Source organism: Crinia signifera, chromosome 2 (genome assembly GCF_055691185.1).
Source record: "Crinia signifera chromosome 2, ASM5569118v1, whole genome shotgun sequence".
In the NCBI taxonomy this organism is placed as follows: Eukaryota; Metazoa; Chordata; class Amphibia; order Anura; family Myobatrachidae; genus Crinia; species Crinia signifera.
Genome location: NC_139218.1, coordinates 167292284 through 167316150, shown reverse-complemented (window position 1 = coordinate 167316150; position 23867 = coordinate 167292284). Strand labels below are relative to the sequence as shown.

The following is a 23867-nucleotide window of genomic DNA, read 5'->3' as shown; positions in this document are numbered from 1 at the left end:
GTAGCCTTTTGGGATCTAGGCCACACCCATTTTTGCATGGTGTCGGCTCTTCCATAGGAGCATACAGATTTATCACACTTGCTGTATGCTCTAAGACGCACAGAGTCTCCAGCTCTCAATTTTAGAATTAAGGCAAATGTTTCCCAAATTGTATTAATAAAGAAGACACAATAATGGGGGGAGATGAGGAATTTTGAGGCACAGCTTCTAAGGGGGTAAAGGTGCTTCAGGGAGGAGGTACACTTTTTTGGGTGATGTAGAAGGAGCTGTGAGGCACCTGCTTTTGGTTTGAACGAGAAGAGGATCTGTTTAGCCACTATCCATGTCGGCGTGGAGTTGATGTTATATAGTGTGGCGAGTGTAGCGAGGCAAGCCCCGCGAGGGGACGTGGATTCCTTTACATGAATTCCGCGGCCGCTTGCCACACTATATAAAAGCCACTCCACGCCGCCGTGGATAGTGGCGGAATGAAAAGGTCGGGCGGACGTGTTCCGCCGCCGTTTGCCACGCTTTGGGGTGGCGCGGATCGTGGGGGGGTCATTCAAACATAATTGCATGCCATACAAGTGTGTGGCATGGCATGGCAACCCATAAATGCGATTTTGCGGGAGGTGCGATGCCATGCGATGAGATGGGCCTGGGGACATAAGAACAGTTATGTTAAATTAACTAAAAAATCGCATCGCATGCGATCGCATAAGATTTTTCGGGAGGTGAGATGCCATGCGATGAGATGGCCTGGGGACATGAGCAGTGAATAAATTAACTACAAAAAAAAATCACATCGCATTGCATGGTCCTATAATGGCCCATGCAATGTGATGCAATGTGATTTTTTTAAGCAGAATGGCCCTCTACACATTATGCGGAGTGGGCGCCGTGATAATACACAAGTACCAGATTTGTTACTATTTAGGTTCTGCAATCTATTTTTGACTATTTACTCAATCAAACATACAGTTTGGGCGCAATCAAGAGCCGTGGCATCAGAAACCAGAAGCTGCGCATGTTAGCAAATGACATGGCGGGCACATGTGCTGTAAAAAAGTACAACGGACGGACATCGCACCATAGTGCAAATACTGCACAGTAAATGCAGAAGAAGAAACTTTACAGCATACAGTATGCAGAAAGTGAAAATAATAACGGCGTAGAAAACATGCCGGAAAAAATGACGAAAAAAAGTCATAAGCAATGTGAATGTAAGTGCATATCCCCATAATTACATACAGTACATGGTAACTTGTCATGTTTTTTTTTTTATTACAGTCATTACCTTCTCCATGTTCTTCAGACAGACCTGTAAAAATTACAAATAAATATTTGTATAAACTTAAAGGAAATATACTGTACACTTCATAAAATTGTGATTAGGCATTATCTTCACCTTCTACATTAAGATAGAAAACATGTGTACTATCACAGCGCCCATTGCATCGCAGACCATAAGGCATGCGATGCGATGTTCCGCGATGTCCCCCGATGTCATACAATGTTAAAATTGTATGGCATTGTATATGGCATACAATGCGATGCAATTATAAATTCTATAAGCACCCTAATGGGGGCTTACAATGTTAAATGGACCCCCACGCCACCCCCACTATGAACGTGGAATGCGTCCTCTAACCTTTTCATACCCCCACTATCCACGTCGGCGTGGAGTTGATTTAATATAGTGTGGCGAGCGCAGCGAGCCACCGAGCCCAAAGCGTGGTGAGCGCAGCGAGCCCCGGGAGGGGACGCGAAATACATGTAAAGTAATACGCATCCCCTCGCGGGGCTCGCTGCGCTCACCACGCTTCGGGCTCGGTGGCTGACTGCGCTCGCCACACTATATACAGGTTGGCATTCATACTGGGGGTGCATTTAACATAGCAAGCACCCATTAGGGTGCTTATACAATTTAAAATCGTGTAGGGTGCTTATACAATTTAAAATCGCATCGCAACGGTGTGCATCGGGTGTATGGCATGCGATGCGATGGAAAGTCATGCGACTCAATATTGTGGAGCCGTGATAATACACAAGTACCGAAAACATTTGTGGATATATCAAGAAGACAAGTGAACATTTGTTTTAAATAATCATGTTTCTGTTTTAACATTATTAGTACAAGGTAAATACTAAAATGTATTGAAATTAAAACAAAGAAAATGAAGACAAATTTATTCAATCTAAGAAGTATATAGCCCAAACACTAGCGATAGCAATAGCAAATTGCTATAAATGTTGCTGCCATTGAATGCATGAATATATATGATCAAGGAATCCTAATACGCATGCACACGTGTCAAGGAAGGAGGAGCAAAGGAATATGATGAAAATGTTTAAGAGCTAGGGAGAAGGAGAGGGCAGTTCAACTTACAGTATTTTCAGTTGGGGTTTTGCCAATGAGGTAAGAGCAGTGGGTTTTAGCAAAGAAGGGGGGGGGGGGGAGGTTTGTAAATGTAGTCAGGATAGTGAGCATCCTTTTTGTCCTTTGTTCCTGGTCGAGTGAGTTTCTGGTCGGGGTGATTTTCAGGTACAGAGCATGAAGAACGAGAGAAGTCCGCACCTAAAAGCAGGATCTGGAGCCACAAAAGGTTAGCTGAAACTCATACAGAAGAGGGTTGTGTGGGTTTGGGATTAGGTGGGCAGAAGCGGAGGGGGGGGCCCACATTGTGGCAGCCCCCCTCCTCCAAACGGGTAAGAGCCACCACCGCGTAGAACACTAAACAGGAATGGAGTGAATGGAAGGACACCAAGGAGGAAACCACTGCTGTCCACAAAAAAACATTGCAGAATGTTTGGTGTTTGCAAAAAAGCACTTGGATGTTCCACAGCACTACTGGCAAAATATTCTGTGGACAGAAAATTGAGTTGTTTGGAAGGAACATGCAACACTGGGGTATCCAATGCCCCTGACAGTGAGCTATGATGGCGAGCAGTGCCGATAGCTTGCCTTCAGAGTATTCCTTTCCACCTTCCTGGTTCCATTCGGCAAGGTGGAAATGGCGAGTGTGGCCATTAAAACAGCGGGGCTCTCCACCAAATGCATTGGACTGGCCTCATTTGGGGTGGACCTCACCACTTAAGGGGAACCTCGCCATCCTCTGATGGCATGTTTTTCTCCCTAACATTAAATACAGCGAGGGGGTTTGACGGCAATGGTGGCTTTTCTTCACTGGAAATAAGCCATCCTCGCCATCGAAACACCCTCACCGCTACATTGTATACTGACCTGTGTGTGGAGAAAAAAAAAGTGTGTGAAGTATGGTGGAGGAAGCATCATGGTTTGGGGCTGCTTTGCTGCCTCAGCCTGGACAGATTGCTATCATCAATGGAAAATTGATTCAGGAGAACCTAAGGCCATCTGTCCACCAATTAAAGCTCAACTTAAGATGGGTGATGCATCAGTACAACGACCCAAGTAGATCAACAAAATGGCTTAAACCGAAGAAAATACACCTTCTGGAGTGGCCCAGTCAGATCCCTGATTCACAGCATACTGTATATCCCAAGAATATTGCTGAACTGAAATAGTTTTGGAGCACACAGTGCTCCAAACAAATGCAGATTTACACCAGGACAGCACAGGACAATGGCATCCCTTTTTAGAACACAGCAGACCCCTTTCTTAAGGGGCTCAGCAGCACCCACTTATATGGCAGACAGGGCAGCAGTATTGCCTGAGCACTAGCAGCATAGGACACCACACAGCACTAGCCTCATAGGACACTACACAGAACATCACATAATTGTTTATTCTACAGCCCTAGCAGCAAGTGTAATTCCCTTGTGCATGCTGTCAGCACAAGACACCACACAGGACCATTCCCCATGCGACCCTAAACAGGACTACACCGCATGCCACTCTCCACTCAGACAGACACCAGACACGTCCGTCCTGCTCCCTTTCCATGCTAGAATGAAATGGCACGGAGCTGCTTGGACTTATATAGGGTCCGGATCTCATGAGAATCCGACAGCGGGATGATGGCGTTTTGCCTCATTCCAGGATCTGAGTTTGTGGGGAACAGCCGAGCCACAGTCAGAAGTTCAGAACTCAGAGATCCGAACGTGCTTATCCCTAATACAGAGTGGACACATTTTCCCCATTGACCATATAGACCATAGCCTGTTAATTCAGACCCACCATGGGTTCTGATGCCTTGTGGGGGTCTCAAAAACTTAGTGTTCATATCCTCAGATAGCTAAATGTTTTCCCTTCCATAAGAGCTCAGTTCTGAGCTGGTTGGACCACCAAAAGCAGGAAAATTAAGCTTTTAGCCCATTTAAATTTTTCTTTAGGGTTAAGCTATATAAATTCTATAACAGCATGCTTTTACATAAATGCTACTGACACTGTAACACATGCACTATATAATTAGCACTATATAATTAGAGAAGGACAGATTATCACTCCAACCAGCAGCTCATTGGCCGAATTGGCTATGGGACTTAGATGCTCACACAACTTTCCCATTGTTAATGTTTTAGCTAGTGTAATGAGACGCTGGTTAATGCTAGCTGGTCACCCCCACCTCCCCCATTTCCCCTCCCCTGGGAGACTGCTCTTTTCACAGTCAATGAAGCTGGACAGACAATTGGAGGGGATCCCACTGGTGGTTGCTTGCTGCTTTCCTTGCTGGTATCACTTGTGTGCATTGAAAGCCAAGAGTCTCCTTTTTCATATGGTACCAGACATGAGTCTCTAGGATACCTAAAACCGGAGATATCAGGATGCAAAGTGGACACATTTTTCCCATAGACTGTAATGGGCCTGTTAATTAAGCGCCTTGAGTCCTGTTGGAGAAAGTGCGCTATATAAATAAAACTTACTTAATTCAGACCCACCATGAATAGCACTTTGCATACTAGCACCAACAGCTTTTATTTGTATTGTGCTGTAACAGCTACAGCTATAAGTGATATCATTATAAGTATAATGGGGAGAGATAAATGCTCCTCCCTAAGGCCCCTGTTCTGGTTAGTTCGGTCTGTCTGCTGTGCGTACGGACCGTCCGACCAGATGCCGAATTCTTTCGGTGAGCATGAGTCCGCCCATAGAAAAACCCGCACACAGACGGTCAGATAAAACGACAATAGGGAGTGGCGTGCATTTGAGCATACGCTGCCGTGCACGGACGGCTCTTAACCTTGGCGCTCGGAGACAGAGCGCTGGTCTGATCATAAGCGGTAGCGTACGTTCAAGCAGGGTAGCATATGCGTCACTTGTATGGACCAGAAATTATTCGGATAATTGGTAAATTGCTAGAAGGCAACTTCAAAGGGATTTCCCTTTGAAGTTGCCTTCTAACAATTTTCCAATTATCCTAAGTGTGATGTTTGATTTGCTTATGATTACCTCATTTGTCACCCTTAATTTGTCTACAATTGAACCCTCAGTACATGTATATTTAATGTGTACTAATGTGGAAATGTTTTCTCTATGTGTCCCCCAATGTGTATTTTTGTAATATTTTTGTTGTTTGTTTGCATGCTGTAAATAATGTGAAGTGTATGTTTGTGTTGCATTGAGAAAGTTGACACATGTCGACTCCTATGAATTGTGTATCCTGTTGGCATAACATGACAGGCACACTTGCATTAAGGCTGTAGATGCTTAAAATAGACCTAATGCCACATATTCAAAAATGTGTACAGTATTTGGAGTAATAAATAAAAAGAAATCCTACCTTGAAATGCTTACAAGTGTAGAATGTGAACCTTCCAATGTCTTTCAGGGCTGTGTATGGCTTGCAGGTACTCAAATGAGCTATTTCACTAAATAGCCTGCAGCATTTGTTAATTTTGGGATCAGATGTATGTAATTTAGGTGTGTTTCGTGTTAATTAGCAGCCCCATTGCGGGCGTACTCAGGCGGGAGGTCTATCTAAGAGTGGTATGGAGCACTCTTTGGTGTCCGACTGTTTAGGGCCATAAATGTCCTGAGCGCTCAAGGAGCAAAGCGGATGTCCCTCCATGCAGTTTGAGTACACACCCCCGTGTACGCCCAGCTATACGCCCAGTTTTGCCCACTTTTCTGGCCTCTCCCCTAAAAACGCCCAAATTACGCCCACTTTGACTGTGTGCGTGCGGACAGGAGTTTTTGATCGGAAAGCTCTGGCCGCGAGCGGTGTGCTGTCGTCACGACCGCGGACAGGACCGATCCAAACAGAATAACCCCCTCAGTTCCTGGATGCCAAAACACTGTGCTTAGCATCTCCATACAGTTTGTCCTTTTTTGAGTACTATGTAGCACTCTGCATAATAAGAAGCACTTTGCATACTAAGTAGCATGAACAGATTTTAATGTCCTGTGCTGTAACAACTACAGCAATAAGGGATATTGCTATGATTATATTGGATAGAGATAGTAGCTCCTCCCCAAGTTGCTGGATGCCAAAATACATCTCCATATAGTTTTTCCATTTTTGAGTAAGCACTTTACATACTAAGTATAATGAACAGCTTTTATTTTACTGTGCTGTAATGGCTACAGCTATAAGTAATCTTTATAAGTATAATAGAGTGAGATAAAAGCTCCTCCCTAAATTCCTGGATCCTAAAACAATGTTCTTAGCATCTCAATACAGTATTTCCTATTTGAGTACTAAGTAAATAAATAAATTGGGCGTGACCATGGCGAGCAGGGTGTAGGTCGCAAGTCCTCTCCCGCTCCACCATCCTGGGTGCTACTGTCTGCTAAACCCCCCAGGTGAACGTTCCAAACAGCCCGCCTGAGTTTAAAACAAACTTGGGTACCTGCGGTGGATCTGGTTGCTCGGTGTGGAAGGGCGTTGTGGGTGCCGGGAGTCCGGCGTGTATTGGCGCTCAGCATCTGTGACGTGGAGAGGTAGCGCCCGGAAGACGGAAGAAGACGCATAGCCTGTCGGTACAGCGGTGAGGGAGCCGGTGCCGACAGCGCGATAGCAGCACACAGCGAGGCGTGGAGCTGGTGAAGCGGTGGCCCGCGGGAGCAGTAGGACATCTCAAACAGAGCAGCAGCCTAACTCCCTGGGAGCCCGGACGGTATAAAGAGAGAGAGCACGGCAGCGGCATATTACGAGTAGAGGAGACTGGGAAGCGGCAGCCTGTCGGGGGTCACAGGTCTTCACAGGACAGCACGTAGGCTAACAGCCAAAACCTACCTGGAGCTCGGGCAGCTGCAAAAAAGAGTGAGGTACTGGGCTAGAGGTAGCCCTCCTATTGGTGCATGAGATACAGTTGTATGAGCCTGTTGTTTTTTGATTTTTTTTTCTGTCACCAGTACCCTGCCAGTAAACAGTTGTGTGGGACGCCTGATATTCCCTATAGCACAGAATTTGGCCACATGCTGTTGGCCTCATTAACCGGCCCGGTCTTATTTGCGGCTAGTCAAAAGGGTACTTATGTATTATTTGGGCTCCCATGTTAAATGCACCCCATTTTTTCATACCCCCACTATCCAACTACGCATGGAGTTGATTTTATATAGTGTGGTGAGCGCAGCGAGCCACCGTGCCCGAAGCGTGACGAGCGCAGCGAGCCCCGCGAGGGGGCACTGTCTCATAAGAAAAACGGGAGCCCAGATATTACATAAGTACCGTCAAAAGTATACCCTCTTCCCTCCTTTCCTTATAAGGTGAACTATCTTTGTCGGCTGAAGCCATGGGGAAAACACAAAATGCCACTGCCGCAAATCGCCTGGCAAAATTCGCTAGACCCCCGGCAACTCCACCATCTGCCCCCAGAGGGGAAAGCTCCCCCCCTGGTACCTCTTCTGATAGTGAGAAGTCTACAGTACAGAGTGACACCTCAATCCAAAAAGTACTGGATGCATTAGCTGCCAGCGAGGGCCGCCTTGCAAAATAAAATTGAAAAAATACAGGATGATCTGAATATAATTAAGCAGAAAATAAATCTGAGATTTGAGGGGCTACCTGAAAAAGCTGAGGGCCAATACCCTGAAAAATTTGTACAGAACTGGTTGATCGAATCATATGGTCAAGAGATTTTTTCCAAATTTTTTTCAGTAGAAAGAGCTCATAGACTACCCATGCGTGCCCCCCCTTCAGGGTCACCACCTCGTACTTTTATTATTAAGCTTTTGCATTATTCAGACCGAGACCTAATACTGAAATTGGCCAGAGACAAGGGCTCCCCGGTTTGGGACAATGTGAAGGTCTCCATTTTTCCGGATTACGCTGGGGAAGTACAGAGGGAAAGGACTCAGTTCTACCCTATTAAAAAACGACTAAGGGATCTGAGCCTGCAGTACTCAATGCTGTTTCCAGCAAAACTTCGGGTTATACACCATGGTTCAACCAAGTTTTTTAACACACCTAAAGAAGCTGCAAACTGGCTGGACGGTAGCTTTCCTGGCAGGCAGATGAACACTAGTTGATAAAGCTGAGGCTCAAAAAATGGACATCACCGAGAAAGATAACACTAACCAGATAACCCCAAATGTTCTTCTTTTTTTTTTCTTTTTCTTTTTCTTTTCTTTCTGCTTTTTTTTTTTCCTCTTCTCTCCCTTCCCTATAGGGGACTGGCCAAATTGTGGTATGGTTAAGGCTATCTGAGACAACGGGAAAATGTATAGCTGCATAGAGCAGCTTGGGTGTGCTAGTTGATTGAGGCTTTTACCCTTGGATATGAGCAGACAACAAAGGTAACAAAAGCTGGAGCATATGAATGGAAGAGCTTTTGGCATTGGTAAATCAACTGCTTGCTGTCGGATAGGCACGTACTGTCTAGAGATTAAATATTGCAGTCAAGGGTACGAGTAGAGTGGGAATATGTATCTCTGTATCAGGCAGTTTGGCTGTGTTTTATGCTTGTGGCTCTGTCCCTGGATAGCTGTTGTTTATAACAAGTTATCTGGGGGTCTATCTAGAACAGCTAGCGGCTTATGTTAATTGCCTATCTACTATATCAAAGCCTGATAATCTATGGTATTTATTTTATTTCTATATTGTATATATATATATTTTTTTTTTTTGCTCTTGCTTGGAGTGCTTGCTCTTGCTTGCTTGCTTTAATTAGGGTTTGTGTGTTTGGTAAAAGGAATGTTCACCGGGGGTAATAGGGTATATAAAGGGGTGGGGGCGGGTCCCCAGCTCGTGGTCATTACATAGATTGTCCCCAAAAGAAAAGAATGGAAAAAGAAAAAAAAGGGGGGGGGGGGGGGGTAGGAGGGGAGGGTGGTTTTGTGGGGTGGGGGGGGGGAGTTTAGGTGGGTGAGGGTTTGGATGAGGCATGTCAGGAAGGGTGAAGGGCATGCAGGATGGGGGGAGGGATTGGGGTACAAGGCGTTGGGGTTTACTGTATTTTATAGCCATACAAAACGAGTTATGCTACACTGGGCCCATTTTCTACCCACGATAGCATGGTGTTAGCAAAATATTCCTTTATGTCATGGAACGTACGGGGTATGAATAATAGAATAAAAAGAGCGCTGTTAATGCGCCAAATTAGGCAATACGCTGTAGATATCATTTGCCTACAGGAGACACATCTCGTGGGCAATAAGCTTTTATCTCTCAAAAAGGCCTGGATAGGCTGGGCATATCACTCCTCTTTCACATCTTCTTCCCGGGGGGGTTTCTATTCTGATCCGTAAAGGCATTCCATTTTCCAAAGATACATTACAGGTAGATACAGCAGGAAGATACGTGTTTATGAAATGCAAATTGGGTTCGCTAGTTTTTCGACTGTTAGCAGTATATATACCTCCGCCATTCAAATATGAGATATTAAAGAAGGCGGCAGAATTTATGGCAACTTTCCCTAATATCCCAGTTATGATCCTAGGGGATTTTAATAATATACTAGATCCCTTACTTGATAGGAAAAGCCGCAATAACACTCCCCTGGGCCCGCAGAGAATGTGTTTTCCATCTTTAATCAGTGAAATGGGATTAAGGGATGCATGGCGCGAGCGACATCCTGGTGTGCAAGAGTTCTCGTGCTTCTCCAGTTCCTATGACGCTTTTTCTAGAATTGATCTAGCACTGGTATCAGAGGACTGGCTCCCTCGCATAGGCGTGCGCACAGGAGGTGCCAGGGGTGCACAGGCACCTCCTAATGACCGGCACCCCCTGCACAATTGCAGCACCTCTAATGACTGTCAGCGACAGTGCCCCCTACCCTGGCTGGCTAGCAGTACCTGCGCTGGCCTGGCTGCAGTGGCTGGGCTCCTTCAGCACAAGTTTTTTTAAAGGGGGCGTGGCCACGGAGGTCCGTGATTAGGTCACGCCCCTGACATGTCCTGTGCTCAAGTGGAGACGGACTAGTGAAGCTGCAGCCTACCTAGTGAACTGTGGCAGGCTGGCTCCTGGCTGAAGCCTGCAGGTAATGTGTGCAGAGACTGGGGACAAGTGAATAAGGTTGTGTGTGACATATACTGTGAGGAAGTAGTGCGCTGTGTGTGAGAATGCAGTGAGGGGAACAAGGGGCCTGATTCAGGATCATTCACTAAGTAGCAATGGTGCACCCCCTAAGGAAATGGGCTGCGTACGCCTATGCTCCCTCGCATTCAGGAAATAGGCTATAGGACTCGCGGAATATCAGATCATTCGCCATTGGAAATAGTAGTGGACATAGGGGAAATTAAGGGGTTCACCTACTGGAAAATGAATGCCTTCTGGACAACACTCTTAGAACCAGGAGATAAATTAGAATCCTCCTGGCAAGAGTTTATGGAAAAAAATAGGGGTTCAGGGTCGATTGAAAATATCTGGGGGGCATTCAAAGCCTACCTTAGAGGGACCTTGATTAAAGAAATTTCAGGCTTAAAAGCCTCATATAAGAAAGAGGAACAGAATCTGGAATTAAGGTGTAACACTCTAGAGCATAAATACCTGAGTGATGGGACAATTGAAAGTAAATAGGAGTGGAGTAAAGCCCAGGAAGCCTGGCAGAGATGCCTTGTAGAAAAGACAACATATAAAGAACTTTTCGCGGGACATACCACGTATGCTAACGGGGACAGGCCTGGTAGCTTCCTCGCCTACCTCACACGAACAGACCAGCCTGGGAATACAGTGGTGGAGATCCATAGCCTTGAGGGGGAGGTGGTGTATCAGACCCCTGAGATAGCAGAGAAATTTAGGCTATACTACCAGGATTTATAGGCTTCCCAGCAGAGCCGGCCCCCCGAGGACATAGAAGTGTTCCTGTCCGGGGTAAAGAAAACAACAAGACTTTCAAGTGAAGCTAAGGAGATGCTGGACAGTCCATTGACCCTCTTTGAGGTGGAAATGGCTATATCATCGATCCCCGGAGGTAAGGCACCAGGTCTCGATGGTATACCACATGAGCTATATAAAAAATACAGCAAGTTCTTTTCACAAAGGTTTTTAGATCTATTTAATACATTATACAACAGTAAGACACTACCAGCCAGTATGGCAGAAGCCTTAATTATAATTCTATTGAAGAAAGACAAGGACCCCAAAAACATGGACTCGTATCGGCCTATTTCCCTGTTAACTAATGACATCAAAATTTTAGCTAAAATTTTATCAACTAGACTAAATAGGGTCATAGGAGAAGCCATCCATGCGGACCAAACAGGCTTAATGCCTGGGAGGTCAACCACAACCAACTTGAGGAGACTATATGGCCAACTTCAACTCTCACAAAACAAAGAGGTTAACTCAGTGGTGGTCTCTCTCGATGCTGCAAAGGCATTCGATACAATTGAATGGGACTTTCTGTGGGCAGCTATGCAATGGGCGGGCATTGGCAGTAGCGCACGCAGGGGGGGTTTCTGAGTACCCAGAAACCCCCCCAGGAGTCTAAGGGCCCTAGACTGAAAGCTGAGGGTCCCCTCTTTCCATGGGTACAAGAATTTTAAAAATCGGCCCTTGGGAACCGGAGATATCTGACTTCAAAGCAGTGGTCCCCATCCAAGCCTGTTAATTGCTCTTCCCAGTCAGATATTTCAGGTTCTTTCTGACTTACAGTTTCTCTGATATTAGTTTGGGGTATATTCCAAAAGCTGGGACTCTCCCCCCTTGATGAACACTAGTAGCTTGTCTCTACTGTTCCCAGAACCAGAAATATCAGCCTTCCAGCAGCTTGTTACTGCTCCAGCTCCACACACCTGGTATGTAGTTTTATATACTCGTTGGCAGATTTGCTCTGCCTCCTGAACTCTGATCCCCTAGTCCCCAATACCATTTGGTAGGTGGGATCCTCTAGTTTTTAATTCCATTAAAATCTAAGAAATCTATTTCTGGGAACTGGAGATATCTGCAGTCACGCAAGCTGTCCTCCCACCAGAAAATTATGAATAATAAGCCCACTCCACTATACACCCCTCCTCTGCATATTAAACATCCTCTACCACCCTGGAAGTTATGTATCAGGGCCCCTTCATTCAGCCCAATGCCCCCTTCTCCCACCCCATCTCTCACCATCTATACAGTAAAGGGGTAATTAGTGGAAATTACTGATCCAGGCCCTACATGCTGAGCGGTTGATATAATACCCCCACCCCTACCGCTGGAAGATCGGTAGGTGCCCCAATACATTGCTATGCCCAGGGGTCTACACAGCTGTTGACGCCCCTGTATGTATATATATATTATTATTATTATTATACATTTGGTCTATCTATAATACTTTAACTGACCCGGCATATACTGGGTCACCTAAGTGTCCATCTCCGTGCTTTGCTCCGCCCCTCTGGAAACCCCCTTCTGAAAATCCTGCGTTTGCCACTGATTGGCCCTGTTTTCATAAACTGGGTGAAGTTGCTATACATTTCTCCAAAAGCCAGGGTGTCAGTCAATAAATTTATTTCCTCTAATTTTAAAGTAGAACGTGGCACTCGCCAAGGTTGCCGACTGTCACCGGCATTATTCGCTATAGCGATGGAGCCGTTGCCATGCATGATCAGAGAAGATCCACTGATCCAGGGCTTAAAAATTGGCATTAGAGAAGACTGTATCGCCCTCTATGCCGACGATATTTTATTATTTCTTCACGATCACCGTTTGGCATTGCCCATGGGGATAATAGAAGACTTTGGCATTAACTCCGGATTAAAAATAAATTAGAGTAAATCTTACATTCTTCCTTTATGTGGTAGTAGCTCCCTAGGCTTGGACACGGCCCCACCACTGCAGTGGGCAGACGAGTTCAAGTACCTGGGAATATGGGTTTCCAGGGATATATCTAAATTCATTCCCCTGAATCTAAATCCCCTAATGGAATATATTAAGACTAAAATAAAAATCTGGGCCAGGTTGCCACTATCCCTGACAGGTAGAGTCAATCTGGTTAAAATGATTGTCCAACCTAAAATCCTGTATATATTACAGCATTCCCCCCTATATCTCCCGCGGCATATATGTAAAAAGATTGAGGGCCTGATTACCTCTATTCTATGGTGTAATAAGAGAGTTAGGCTTAGACAAAGTACTCTTTCCAGAAAAAGGGCAAATGGGGGCCTGGCTTTACCAGATTTAAGGTTATATTACCTCTCGTCGCAAATGTCGTATATTAAGATGAGAGTGAAATGATTGAGGCAATGGTGGGTTGTGTTTCCCCAGGACACACCCCTCTACAACTATTACTATCTGGCAATATGAAAAACAGATGGCCCCCGCTAGTAAAGCAGGTCATTAAGTCCTGGAGATTAGTGGAAACGTTAATGGGTAGCAGTGGGCTGGACCCTGAAACCCCCTTGTACGGGGCTGGTTGCCTTGCGGAACTGAGCGACCTGCAGATACGTGAGACATGGGCACAAAAGGGGATAATGTGCATAGGTCAGCTATATGTGGAGGAGAACTTGAGAACCTTCCAGTCCCTGAAAAATGAATATGCTCTACCAAACAATTAGCTTTTCAGATACCTGCAAGTCAGACACGCTCTGGAAACTCAGTTCCGCAATGGTGGCCCTGTTATAAGGGAGTCCCCCACTAAAAAATTGGTTAAAAGATCTCCCCATTGACTTGGGGTCTCCTTTTTCTATAAAGCCCTATTGCAAGTGCAAGATGAGGACTTGGCTCAATTGAGGGATGAGTGGGAGAAGGATCTGGGGGTAATAGAAAGGGAAGAGTGGGAGGAGGCAATGGGAAATATTAGCAAAGCTAAAAATTAAGTTAGATTCCAGCAAGTCCAACTGTTCATATTCCATAGGGTATATATAACACCAGAACAAATGAATAAATTCAGGGGGGTAAGCAGTATCCAGTGCCAAAAGTGCTCGGCCAATACGGGTTCATTCTGGCATCTTATATGGGAGTGCCCCAGGGTGGCAGAATTTTGGAGGGAAGTGTTAGCAGTTTTGTCGGTCGTGGGGTTCCCCAGCTCTATATGCACCCCCCGAGTGTGTATCTTGGCGATAATGGGGAAGTTATCACTGGGTAGGGCTGATAAGTTACTATTGATACAACTCTGTACCCTGGCTAAGATTTGCATCGCAAGAAGGTGGATGGCTAAAGAAAGCCCTAGCCTGGAAGCATGGTTGGCATTGGTTCATGTAACAAAGGACCACGAGAAATATGTCCACAAGGTCAGGGGTTCGGTCCAGAAATACCTTAACATCTGGGATAGATGGTCTTCTTATGAGGAGGCTAACCCCCGAATGTAAGGCTGGGAGGGAGGGAGATTGAACACGTGTAGGTAGAACAGAAGTCCAGGAAGGAGCTAGGGGAGATGAAAGGTAGCTAATAGCAAAAACGTGTCTAAAGAACCATGTACAGGTTGAGTATCCCTTATCCAAAATGCTCGGGACCAGGAGAATTTTGGATAACGGATTATTCCGAATTTCTGAATATTTTAATATTTCAATGATGTATCTGGAGGTATCTTGCATTTATGTTGTACATATACATCAAATACATGAAATAAACACAAATATATTTTATTTGTGCATAAAACATGGTTTCAAAACATGAAACAAAGTTTGTGTACAATCTCAGGCACTGAATTTAAATGCCAAGCAATCACTGTCTTGCACATATATAGTGCCAGTTACATACCATGTCCTCAGTAGCGCTGTTACAGATGTCCCCAGTAAGTTTTTAGCAAAAAACATTTTTTTTGTTCACTTTCTGAAATGTATGGTTTTCGGAATAATTCGGATAACGGATATTCGAATACGGGATACTCAACCTGTAGTAGCATAATGATATCCCAACGCCAGGGGAGGGGGGTGGGCGGGGTGGGAGTAGGTTGGGGGGGGTAGGTTATCAATAAATAGAGTGAGCAGGTGACATAAATACGTGTTGCAGATACACAAGAGACGGTGGTTCGGTGTCCAATCCCAAGCGTTTGTATAGAGACAATTTAGGGGAATAAAATTGGTTAGCGGAGGAATGATAGAGGAACAGTTATGTAGATTAGGTTAATTAATAGTTTTCTTTTCTTTTTTTTTTCTTTATAACCGTGTACGTTAGATACTATGGGGCAGATTTATACCCCTTTTACACCAAAACGCCGGGTCGCACCCGGCTTTTTTAGACCCAGGTTCAAGCCGGGTGCGACCCGGCGTTTAGTGCCATTTACACCGGGCGGATAGCCCGACCCGCACCCGCGCCCGCCCCCCCCGGAGCTTGGAGATGACAGCGCGATGTCATCTCCAAGCGCCAATCACCACCGCGTGCAGCCGCCGGACCGGAACGCTGCTGGGGGCAGCCCAGCACTAAGGTAAGCTGCTAGGCTGCCCCCAGTCCCCGTGCACACTCGCCGTCGCACAGGAGGTGAATGGATGCCACACACAGGCATCCGTTCACCTCCCTCCCCCGCCGCCGCTGCTGTCTGCAGGGTATAGCAGACAGCAGTGCCGGCTGTCAGTGACTGTCAGGCTGACAACCCGTCCAACCTGCGGACGCTGCGGTCTGCAGGTTGGACGTTCCCCATTCATGTAAATGGGAGCCGGGTCATCCGACCCGGCGTTCCCATTTACACCGCCCTCTACCCAGGTCCTAGCCGTGTTCTACCCAGGTCAGGACCTGGGTAGAAGTCCCGTGTAAAGGGACACGGCGTTAGGGATTTACACCGCCGAAGATCCGGGTCTGACCCGCCGCTGACCCGGATTTTTCGGCGGTGTAAAAGGGGTATTATTAAGCTTGGAGAAGAGATGAACTGGAGATAAAACGGAGAAAAGGTAAAAGGAGATAAAGCACCAGCCAATCAGCTGTGTTTGAAAAAGACAGTTGGGAGTTGATTGGCTGGTGCTTTATCTCCTTTTACCTTTTCTCCGCTTTATCTCCAGTTTATCTCTTCTCCAAGCTTAATAAATCTGCCCCTCAGCCATTCAGCCACTTACTACATCGCTTTTTTATAACGCTAACATTGGTAGTAACTCACATAAGATAATAGCACGATTACAAAACTAAAGGAATTAGTAACTCACATAAGATAATAGCACGATTACAAAACTAAAGGAATTAGGAAGCTAAGCACGTATTCAATCCAAGATAAGACGAACACATATATAACGTAAGAACTCACAAGATAAAGGACTTAACACAAGCTAAATGCACCATAGATTCATATGAGGAGCGTAGGGGTTTTGGACACTGACCCACAAATTAAGGTTAATAGGAAACAAATCGTCTGGAGATCATAGCTGTATGCAACGTAAGCCTGTCTGCGTACAGGTGTTTTTACTGTATGTACTATGTCATCCTCTTGCTCTATACATGGTAAATTTTAAACTTTATTTTGAATATAAGGATAAAATGTATAAATAAAGATCGAATTGAAAAAAAAAGTAAATAAATAAATTAAAATGGGCTTAAAGCTTAATTTCCCTGGTTTTAATCGTAATGAGACGCACCTTCATCTTAGACATGTAAAACCTATGCCATTACTCGCTCCATAGATGTGGGCTTCCACGAAGCCATGGTTTACGTTCGGTAGCCATTTTGTTAACGCTTGGTGCTTGAGGCTGGCTTCCATAGATTTGGGCTCCTATCAAGCCCTGGCTGAAACCTAGTAGCCATTTTTTTTAAACCCACTTGGAATCTGGCCTTCGTGTACTATATGTCATTCATACTGTAGCGCAACTCTGTGTTTAACCAGTGTAGCGTAATAAGACACATGTACAGCAGTGCCCTTATACAAGTGTAAACTATGTGGTGGTTAGCTCCATAGATGTGGGCTCCCATGACGCTGTGGTTGAATCCGATAGCCATTTTGTTAACCTGAGTCTGGCCTGCTACAGTACGTACTTCAATCATACTATATACTTGCTCACTTATCCCAGTGGCCCATTATAAATATAATATTGAGATGCATGTCTATACAATAGTATTTTCTAAGAATGATGTCTGTTTAACATACAGTATTGTACAAAATAGTTCTTGCGCTAGTGCATTTTAATGGACCCTTCTATGCAGATTTTTTGCTATATCATTGCATTGGTCATCTGACACATGTGCAGTGGTGATTTTAAAAAGCAACATCTAGTCAATGATCGCTGGTATTGCACTCATCCATAATTGCCATATGCCATATGTCATGCTGTGCAAATTATTGCCCAAGGCGAAGAGAGATTTAAGTCTGCACTCTTTAAATTTTTGACCTGTCAGTGTAGGTCTGTATCACCAATTTGTTTTTGGGTTGGTGCGGGTGCTGTCCTCACAACTATTTAAACTTATATGGACAAAGAGGAGGAGAAAGGGTTGTGTATTTGGACGCACACCTTATTGTATAGGAGAAATTTCTTTTTTATTGTAGAATATTTTTTATGTTAAAATTTGTCCATCTAGTTTTTCTTTTATTGTGCGAAACTAGAGGACATAGGGACTCTTAGACAATGTGAAATAAAGAAGTTAAAAATGACATACAGTTTACAACATGAATGACCATTTAGTGAGACAAAGAAATTGGGTAGTGAAAGAAAAATAGGATTTAAAACATGGGTACAGAGCTGGGGCTGTTTGTGCAGTCTTTGTAGTTTTATCCGTATAGGATAAATGCTGGTGTACTTATTCTTTATTTTTGGCTATATTGCCTTTATTGAATATTACTGCTCTGTTTTTGGCAAAGAGCCCAGCTTTTTATCTCTTCTCGGATGGCTATAGATATTGAAGGAAATAATTATAAAATACACAGATTTCGGACGCATCCCGAAATAAGCATAATGAAACAATTAAAAGTCGAAATAATGCCTCTCATACCAGCTCTAAAAGATTATACCCAGGATATGAAACATTAAACAGCGATAAAAAAGTACCCAGATTACAAATCCATGTACAATAAGATATCAGTCTAAAAAAGAAAATAAATACAGTAACTTATACCCTATACAGAGTACAGGGCAGGTTCCGGACACCAAGACTTCCGGGACCCAGCAGAAACTCGCGGCAATTGGACAGCTGCAACCACGTGGTGCGGTCTGATGTCAGACGCTGCACACGCAAACAAATACGCCAGACTAAGGGCGGAAATCAACTAGAAACTACACAAGCCAGGAGAAGCCCATGATAGGCACTAATGGCGCATGTGACCACCAGAGGCTCAATGATTGGAAGCCAGTATACGATAAATAAGGCATCAGTGGGACTTGGTGTGAGTCTCCGGTCTCATGGTGTGAGGACACAGCCGCCGGAGCTCCGCAACCGCCCGCTGCAAACCACCTTTTAAAGGCTACATTTAGCCTCCACAGAGACCCATATCGTACCGCAGCCAACAGCTAAAGGAATGGATCGTTCCATGCCACAGGCGGCTCCCTCGGGAACTCCCGTCGCCAGACAAGAAAAACGCAGCACCGGCAACATGGCGCCCGACGCTGACCGAGACGCTTCCTCTCCGGATTTAAAGAAGAGCACTGTCGAGGGGGACCATGCTGCCGGATCACAGGTATATAAAGCCCCGGACTCCCCAGTGACTTACGGCGAGATAGTAGACGCCATTAGGTCAACCATGACCCCGCTACTTAAACAGGCGGTAGCAGACATAACGGCGCAACTGAGCACTCTCACCAAAAGATTTACTCATAACGAAAATGTCTTAGGTGCGGCAACGCACGATATAGAGGGGCTCAAGCAATCAGTCAAATCCCTGACCACTGAGAATTACCAAGTCTGGAATAAGCTGGACGATGTGGAAAATAGGTCTAGGAGGAGTAACCTCCGTATAGTGGGCTTGCCGGAGTCCCTCAAAGGTCCTGCCTTGGCATTTTTTGTGAAAAACACCTTGCCCACACTGCTGGGGGTCTCACAGGAATGCAGTGACATGGTGATTGAAAGGGTGCATAGAGTTGGCCCGACCCCTTCCCCCACTAGTTGGCCCAGACCTCGGGTCACTCTGTTTAAGACTCTCAACTTTCTCCATAAACAAGCTCTCTGGTCGGCCTCACGCAAGGTCAAAGACCTAATGTGGGAGGGCCATAAATTATTTCTATTTCAGGATTACTCTGTGGAATTGACCAGGGCCCGTAAAGCTTTTTCGCCCATTTGCTCCCGAATGATAGCTGAGGGCCGCAAGTTCGGCCTCCTTTACCCAGCACATCTACGCATTTATGACGGCACCTCCCACAAAGACTTTATGTCCCCGGATGACGCCCAAGCTTACCTGCGTGGCCTTTCCCGAGAGCACTCAGAAGATATAAGTGACCCAGTCGCCAGTGTCACCTCTACATAATTATAACTGCTACCCATGGGACTGCGCTCCTGGAGTTTCTTCCCCCTGGACATATATCTGCCACCTTTTCCATAACCCACCTGGTTGATATCCAGCAGGCTCCACTCAACCACGAGTCTCCCCGACTGTCCTCTGCAATGATAGTGTTTGACTTGGAAAAAACATGTTCGTGTTACAGCTGCTAGATGTCTTCTCCGCCCCACGTATGATTTTATACTGCATGACTGTATAACTCTCCACGTATAATAGCGGCGAACTATATTCCTAAGACCACTTGGTCTCCCTCTCCCTGTTTTACTGCAGTTTGGGTGTTTTGTGGACTCCCTTCTCTCTCCACCACTCCCCCGTACACCTACCTCCCACTACTGCTACCGGAATTGTATTAAGTTGAACTGTTGATTTAGCTGCTGCTACACACGGAAGTCAAGAACTCCATTTCACCTCGTTATACATTTTTGTAGGGAACTCCCAATTTAGTGATTTAGCAGAAATGTTGTTCACTCATAGCATAGCTTTATATATATTTGAGTATGTATGTACCCTGTTTGTCGCTTCCCTCCCCCTCTTTTCCTCCCCCCACCCTCTCTCTCACTTCCTTGTTGACCAGGTTGTCCAAGATGTCTCCACACTCAAATGTCTGCTACATCCTCCCTGAATGTAGGCACATGGAACATCGGGGGCATCAACTCCCCGATTAAGAGACGAAAGATCCTAACATACTTGAAGAAACAAGACATTCACATCGCCATGCTACAAGAGACACATTTACTGGCAGCTGAGGTACTGAAGCTAAACACACTGGGATGGCAGGTACTTGGTTCTAGCACTTATACCTCCAAGGCCCGTGGTGTAGTAATACTGATACAAAAACACATCACACATGAAGTCTCAGATGTGATTATAGACCCGAGAGGCAGATACTTAATTCTCACACTTAAGGTCGGCTCCCGATCATTCACACTATGTAACATATATGCCCCAAACAAATACTCCAGAAAATTCTTGCAACATCTCATAGCGAAGCTGAGCCCCAAATTATCAGACTCCCTTATAGATGGTGGGGACTTTAATTTGATATCGTCCCCGACCCTGGACAAATCAAAACCTAACCCCTCTGCCCCCACCCTCCTAAAACTAGGTGTACCAACATTCGCAAACAAACTCCAACTGATTGACGTTTGGAGAGCCCTCAACCCTATTGACACTGAATTTACTTGCTTATCGTCAGCCCATGCTGCTATGTCTAGGATAGACTACATTCTGATATCGCAGTCCATTTTCCCCACGGTTACATCCTCTCACATTGCTCCCATCGTATTATCAGACCATGCATTGGTCATTACTTCACTAGAATCTCCCCTAACACCACCTGAGAAACGGCAGTGGAAATTCCCAGCCTATCTCTCAAAAAACAAAGATTTCCAAAAACATATTGAGTCAACATGGAAAGACTATACATTAAACAACGCAGACTATATGTCTTCTGATCCTACCCTCTTTTGGATGGCTTCTAAAGCGGTGATGAGAGGCGCGATCATATCTTATGTATCAGACATGAAGCGCCAATATGTCTCCAAATATATGACAATACAGTCCGAACTGACCGCAGCCTTTCAGCAATAGAAATCAACACCCACCCCTGGTAATAAACACATCTACACACTCGCAAAAACAAACTTTGACCATTACATTCAAACCCTAGGCGACAGACATTTATTTTCTGTAAACTACCGTTACCATAAATTTGGTAACAAGACTGGTAAACTTTTGACAAATTTACTTCAAGGCACCCGATCTCCGGCAACGGTTCATCCTTTAAAGAAAATAGATGGTACACTTACCTCCTCTAATTCAGAGATAGCTGACGTACTACGAGACTTTTACACTTCTTTATATTCTGCCCCCCCCCCCCCCCTATGTTATCTTCCTCTCCACCACTACCTAATCTCCCTCATGACTTCTGGGATACCCTCATATGCCCAAAAATCACCGAACTGGATGCACAGAAACTGACTGCTCCCATACAACTAGACGAGGTCACTGAGGCAATTAAACATTTGAAAAGCGACAAAGCCCCCGGCCCTGATGGCCTCAGCGGTGACTTTTACAAAATACTTCTCCAGCACATAGGCCCCAACCTAGTCACTGTTCTCAACTCTATCCTTTCTGCCACGACCCCCCCTATGCATTTCAACATGGCGACCCTCAGAGTACTCCCAAAACCAGGCAGGGATCCCTCCCTTCCTGGGTCATATAGGCCTATCTCATTATTAAACCTTGACTATAAACTCTTAACAAAGATCCTGGCCGATAGACTAAAAACTATCCTTCCCTCCATTATACACCCGGACCAGACGGGCTTCATTGCAGGGAGACACTCTGAGACTAATGTCCGCAGAGTTCTCACGGCAGTTTATTCCTCTACAACAAAATCCTCCCTTCCCGCGTCCAATTTGATTTTATCATTGGACGCTGAGAAGGCATTTGATCTTATCGAATGGCCCCATCTCTTTAACACCGTAACCAAATTTGGACTTCCCGCTGGATTTATATCAATTCTACGATGTCTGTATACTTCTCCAACCACCCAAATTGCTAGTAATGGCCTTCTCTCAACCCCGTTCACTATCCACAAAGGAACCCGTCAGGGGTGCCAACTATCCCCTCTCCTATTTGCCATAGCCCTAGAACCTCTGGCCATCGCCATAAGAACCTCTGATTTATACAAAGAGATGAAGATCGGCAACATCGAGCTACGCCTGTCATTGTTTGCAGATGACATGCTGCTCTTCATCTCTGAACCTACCTCCACTATCCCCGAGATACTACGTCTCATCTTTTCATTTGGAGCCGTTGCCGGATACCGCATAAACCTTTCTAAGTCAGAAATCCTGCTTTTCGGGGCGTGGCCTGACCGGGAGAGAGGAAGGCTGCACAAATAGGGAGCTCTGGCGAACGAGCTCAAAATAAGCTCCAAACCCAGCCTCTACCTCTCTCCCCACCCAGTACCAGCCTGTGGACATCCCCTAGCACCGGGGGCATCTAGTGGGGTATGGCAACGGAGTCGGGGGACCCGCCTACGGGTCCCCGCGGATTGCGGCCTAGTCCCCCTCCTGAAGCCGGGACCTCGGTTGCCGCATCCACCCCAGCGCCGACTACCCGACCCAAGCCACCGCGGTCAGGGGGCCCTGAGGAGCCGCCCAGACAGCGCTGGGCTCCGGAGCGGTCCCCCGGAGCCTCCAGACGCACCCTGACACCCGCCGCCGGCTTCCTCTGAAGGTAGGAGCCGCTAGCCCTCACTCCCCCTGACGGCGGCGGACATATTGGAAATCGCGGCTGCCGCGATCGCCCACACAGGCCGCCCACGGGTCGTGCTGGTGGCCCCAGCACACCCCAACCACCTCCCTGAGTCCCCCCCAGCCCCATATTGTGCCACAGCTCAGGGGTCCCGGCCACTATCAGCGCCCACAGAACCTGGGGAGTAGCGGCGGCCATATTGGATGTGGCAGGAGGCTTGCTACTTTCCCCTAGGTCTCCTGAAACAAGCTCCAGTGAGACCCATAAACTACTGTGCAAAGATAATATTTAAAGACTGCTGCTGCTCTATCCCTGTGCTGGAGGTGGACCCCTTTATTTCAGTACAAGCTCTGACTTTTGACATGGTTGCACCAGGGTACCTGGGGAGATGACCCTCTAACATGCTGCACTCCACGGTGTCCGCCTAAGCGAGATGAGTACCTAACATCTAAAACTTGCCCCTTCCTGGAGGACTCTTTCAGATAAAGACCCCCCCCTGCGCATGTAAGTGCACTCCTACTGGCCGTCAGCTACACACTCGCTCTGAGCGCCACACTTGCTCAAATATGCCGTCCAAAAAGAACAAAGGCCCAAAATCTGTCACACAAGTCCCCTTCTTCAAGCCGTCACCGCGACGAGTTGAGGCCCACGGACTCTCCTCGGTTGACACAACCCCAGATCGCCCTCCATCCGTCAGTGCGGGTGAGCCTACCCGTGCCTCCCTGCCGGGCCCCCTGGCACCCCCCGGGATGGAGGACAATGCTGCCCTCACTGTTGGGACCTTGAAACAATTGCTCCAGCAGTTTAAGGACGACATGACGGCTGAATTCCGCACCTCATTCCAGGCGTGTCAGCAGTCAATAGACGACCTGGGCGACCGCACGGCCTCCCTGGAGACCAAAATGGGGGAGGTAGTGGGGTCGCATAACACGCTAATCGACTCCCACGCGGCATTGGAGACAGAGGTGGCGGTCCTACGACCTGGAGGACAGATC

At 46.2% G+C, this 23867-nt stretch overlaps 1 protein-coding gene across 4 annotated transcripts in view; it reads right to left on the bottom strand.

Annotated features, from left to right (window-relative positions):
• The window catches only part of TNNT2 (troponin T2, cardiac type), a 283358-nt gene that overhangs the window by 107970 nt on the left and 151521 nt on the right, over positions 1 to 23867 (bottom strand). For 3 of the 4 annotated variants that reach the window (XM_083173182.1, XM_083173185.1, XM_083173181.1), the window contains one exon: positions 1277 to 1300. The exons of the other annotated variant lie outside the window; for it this stretch is intronic. In XM_083173182.1, coding sequence (XP_083029308.1) covers positions 1277 to 1300 — 24 coding nt within the window. The remainder of the gene's footprint in view (positions 1 to 1276; positions 1301 to 23867) is intronic. 4 annotated transcript variants of the gene reach the window in all.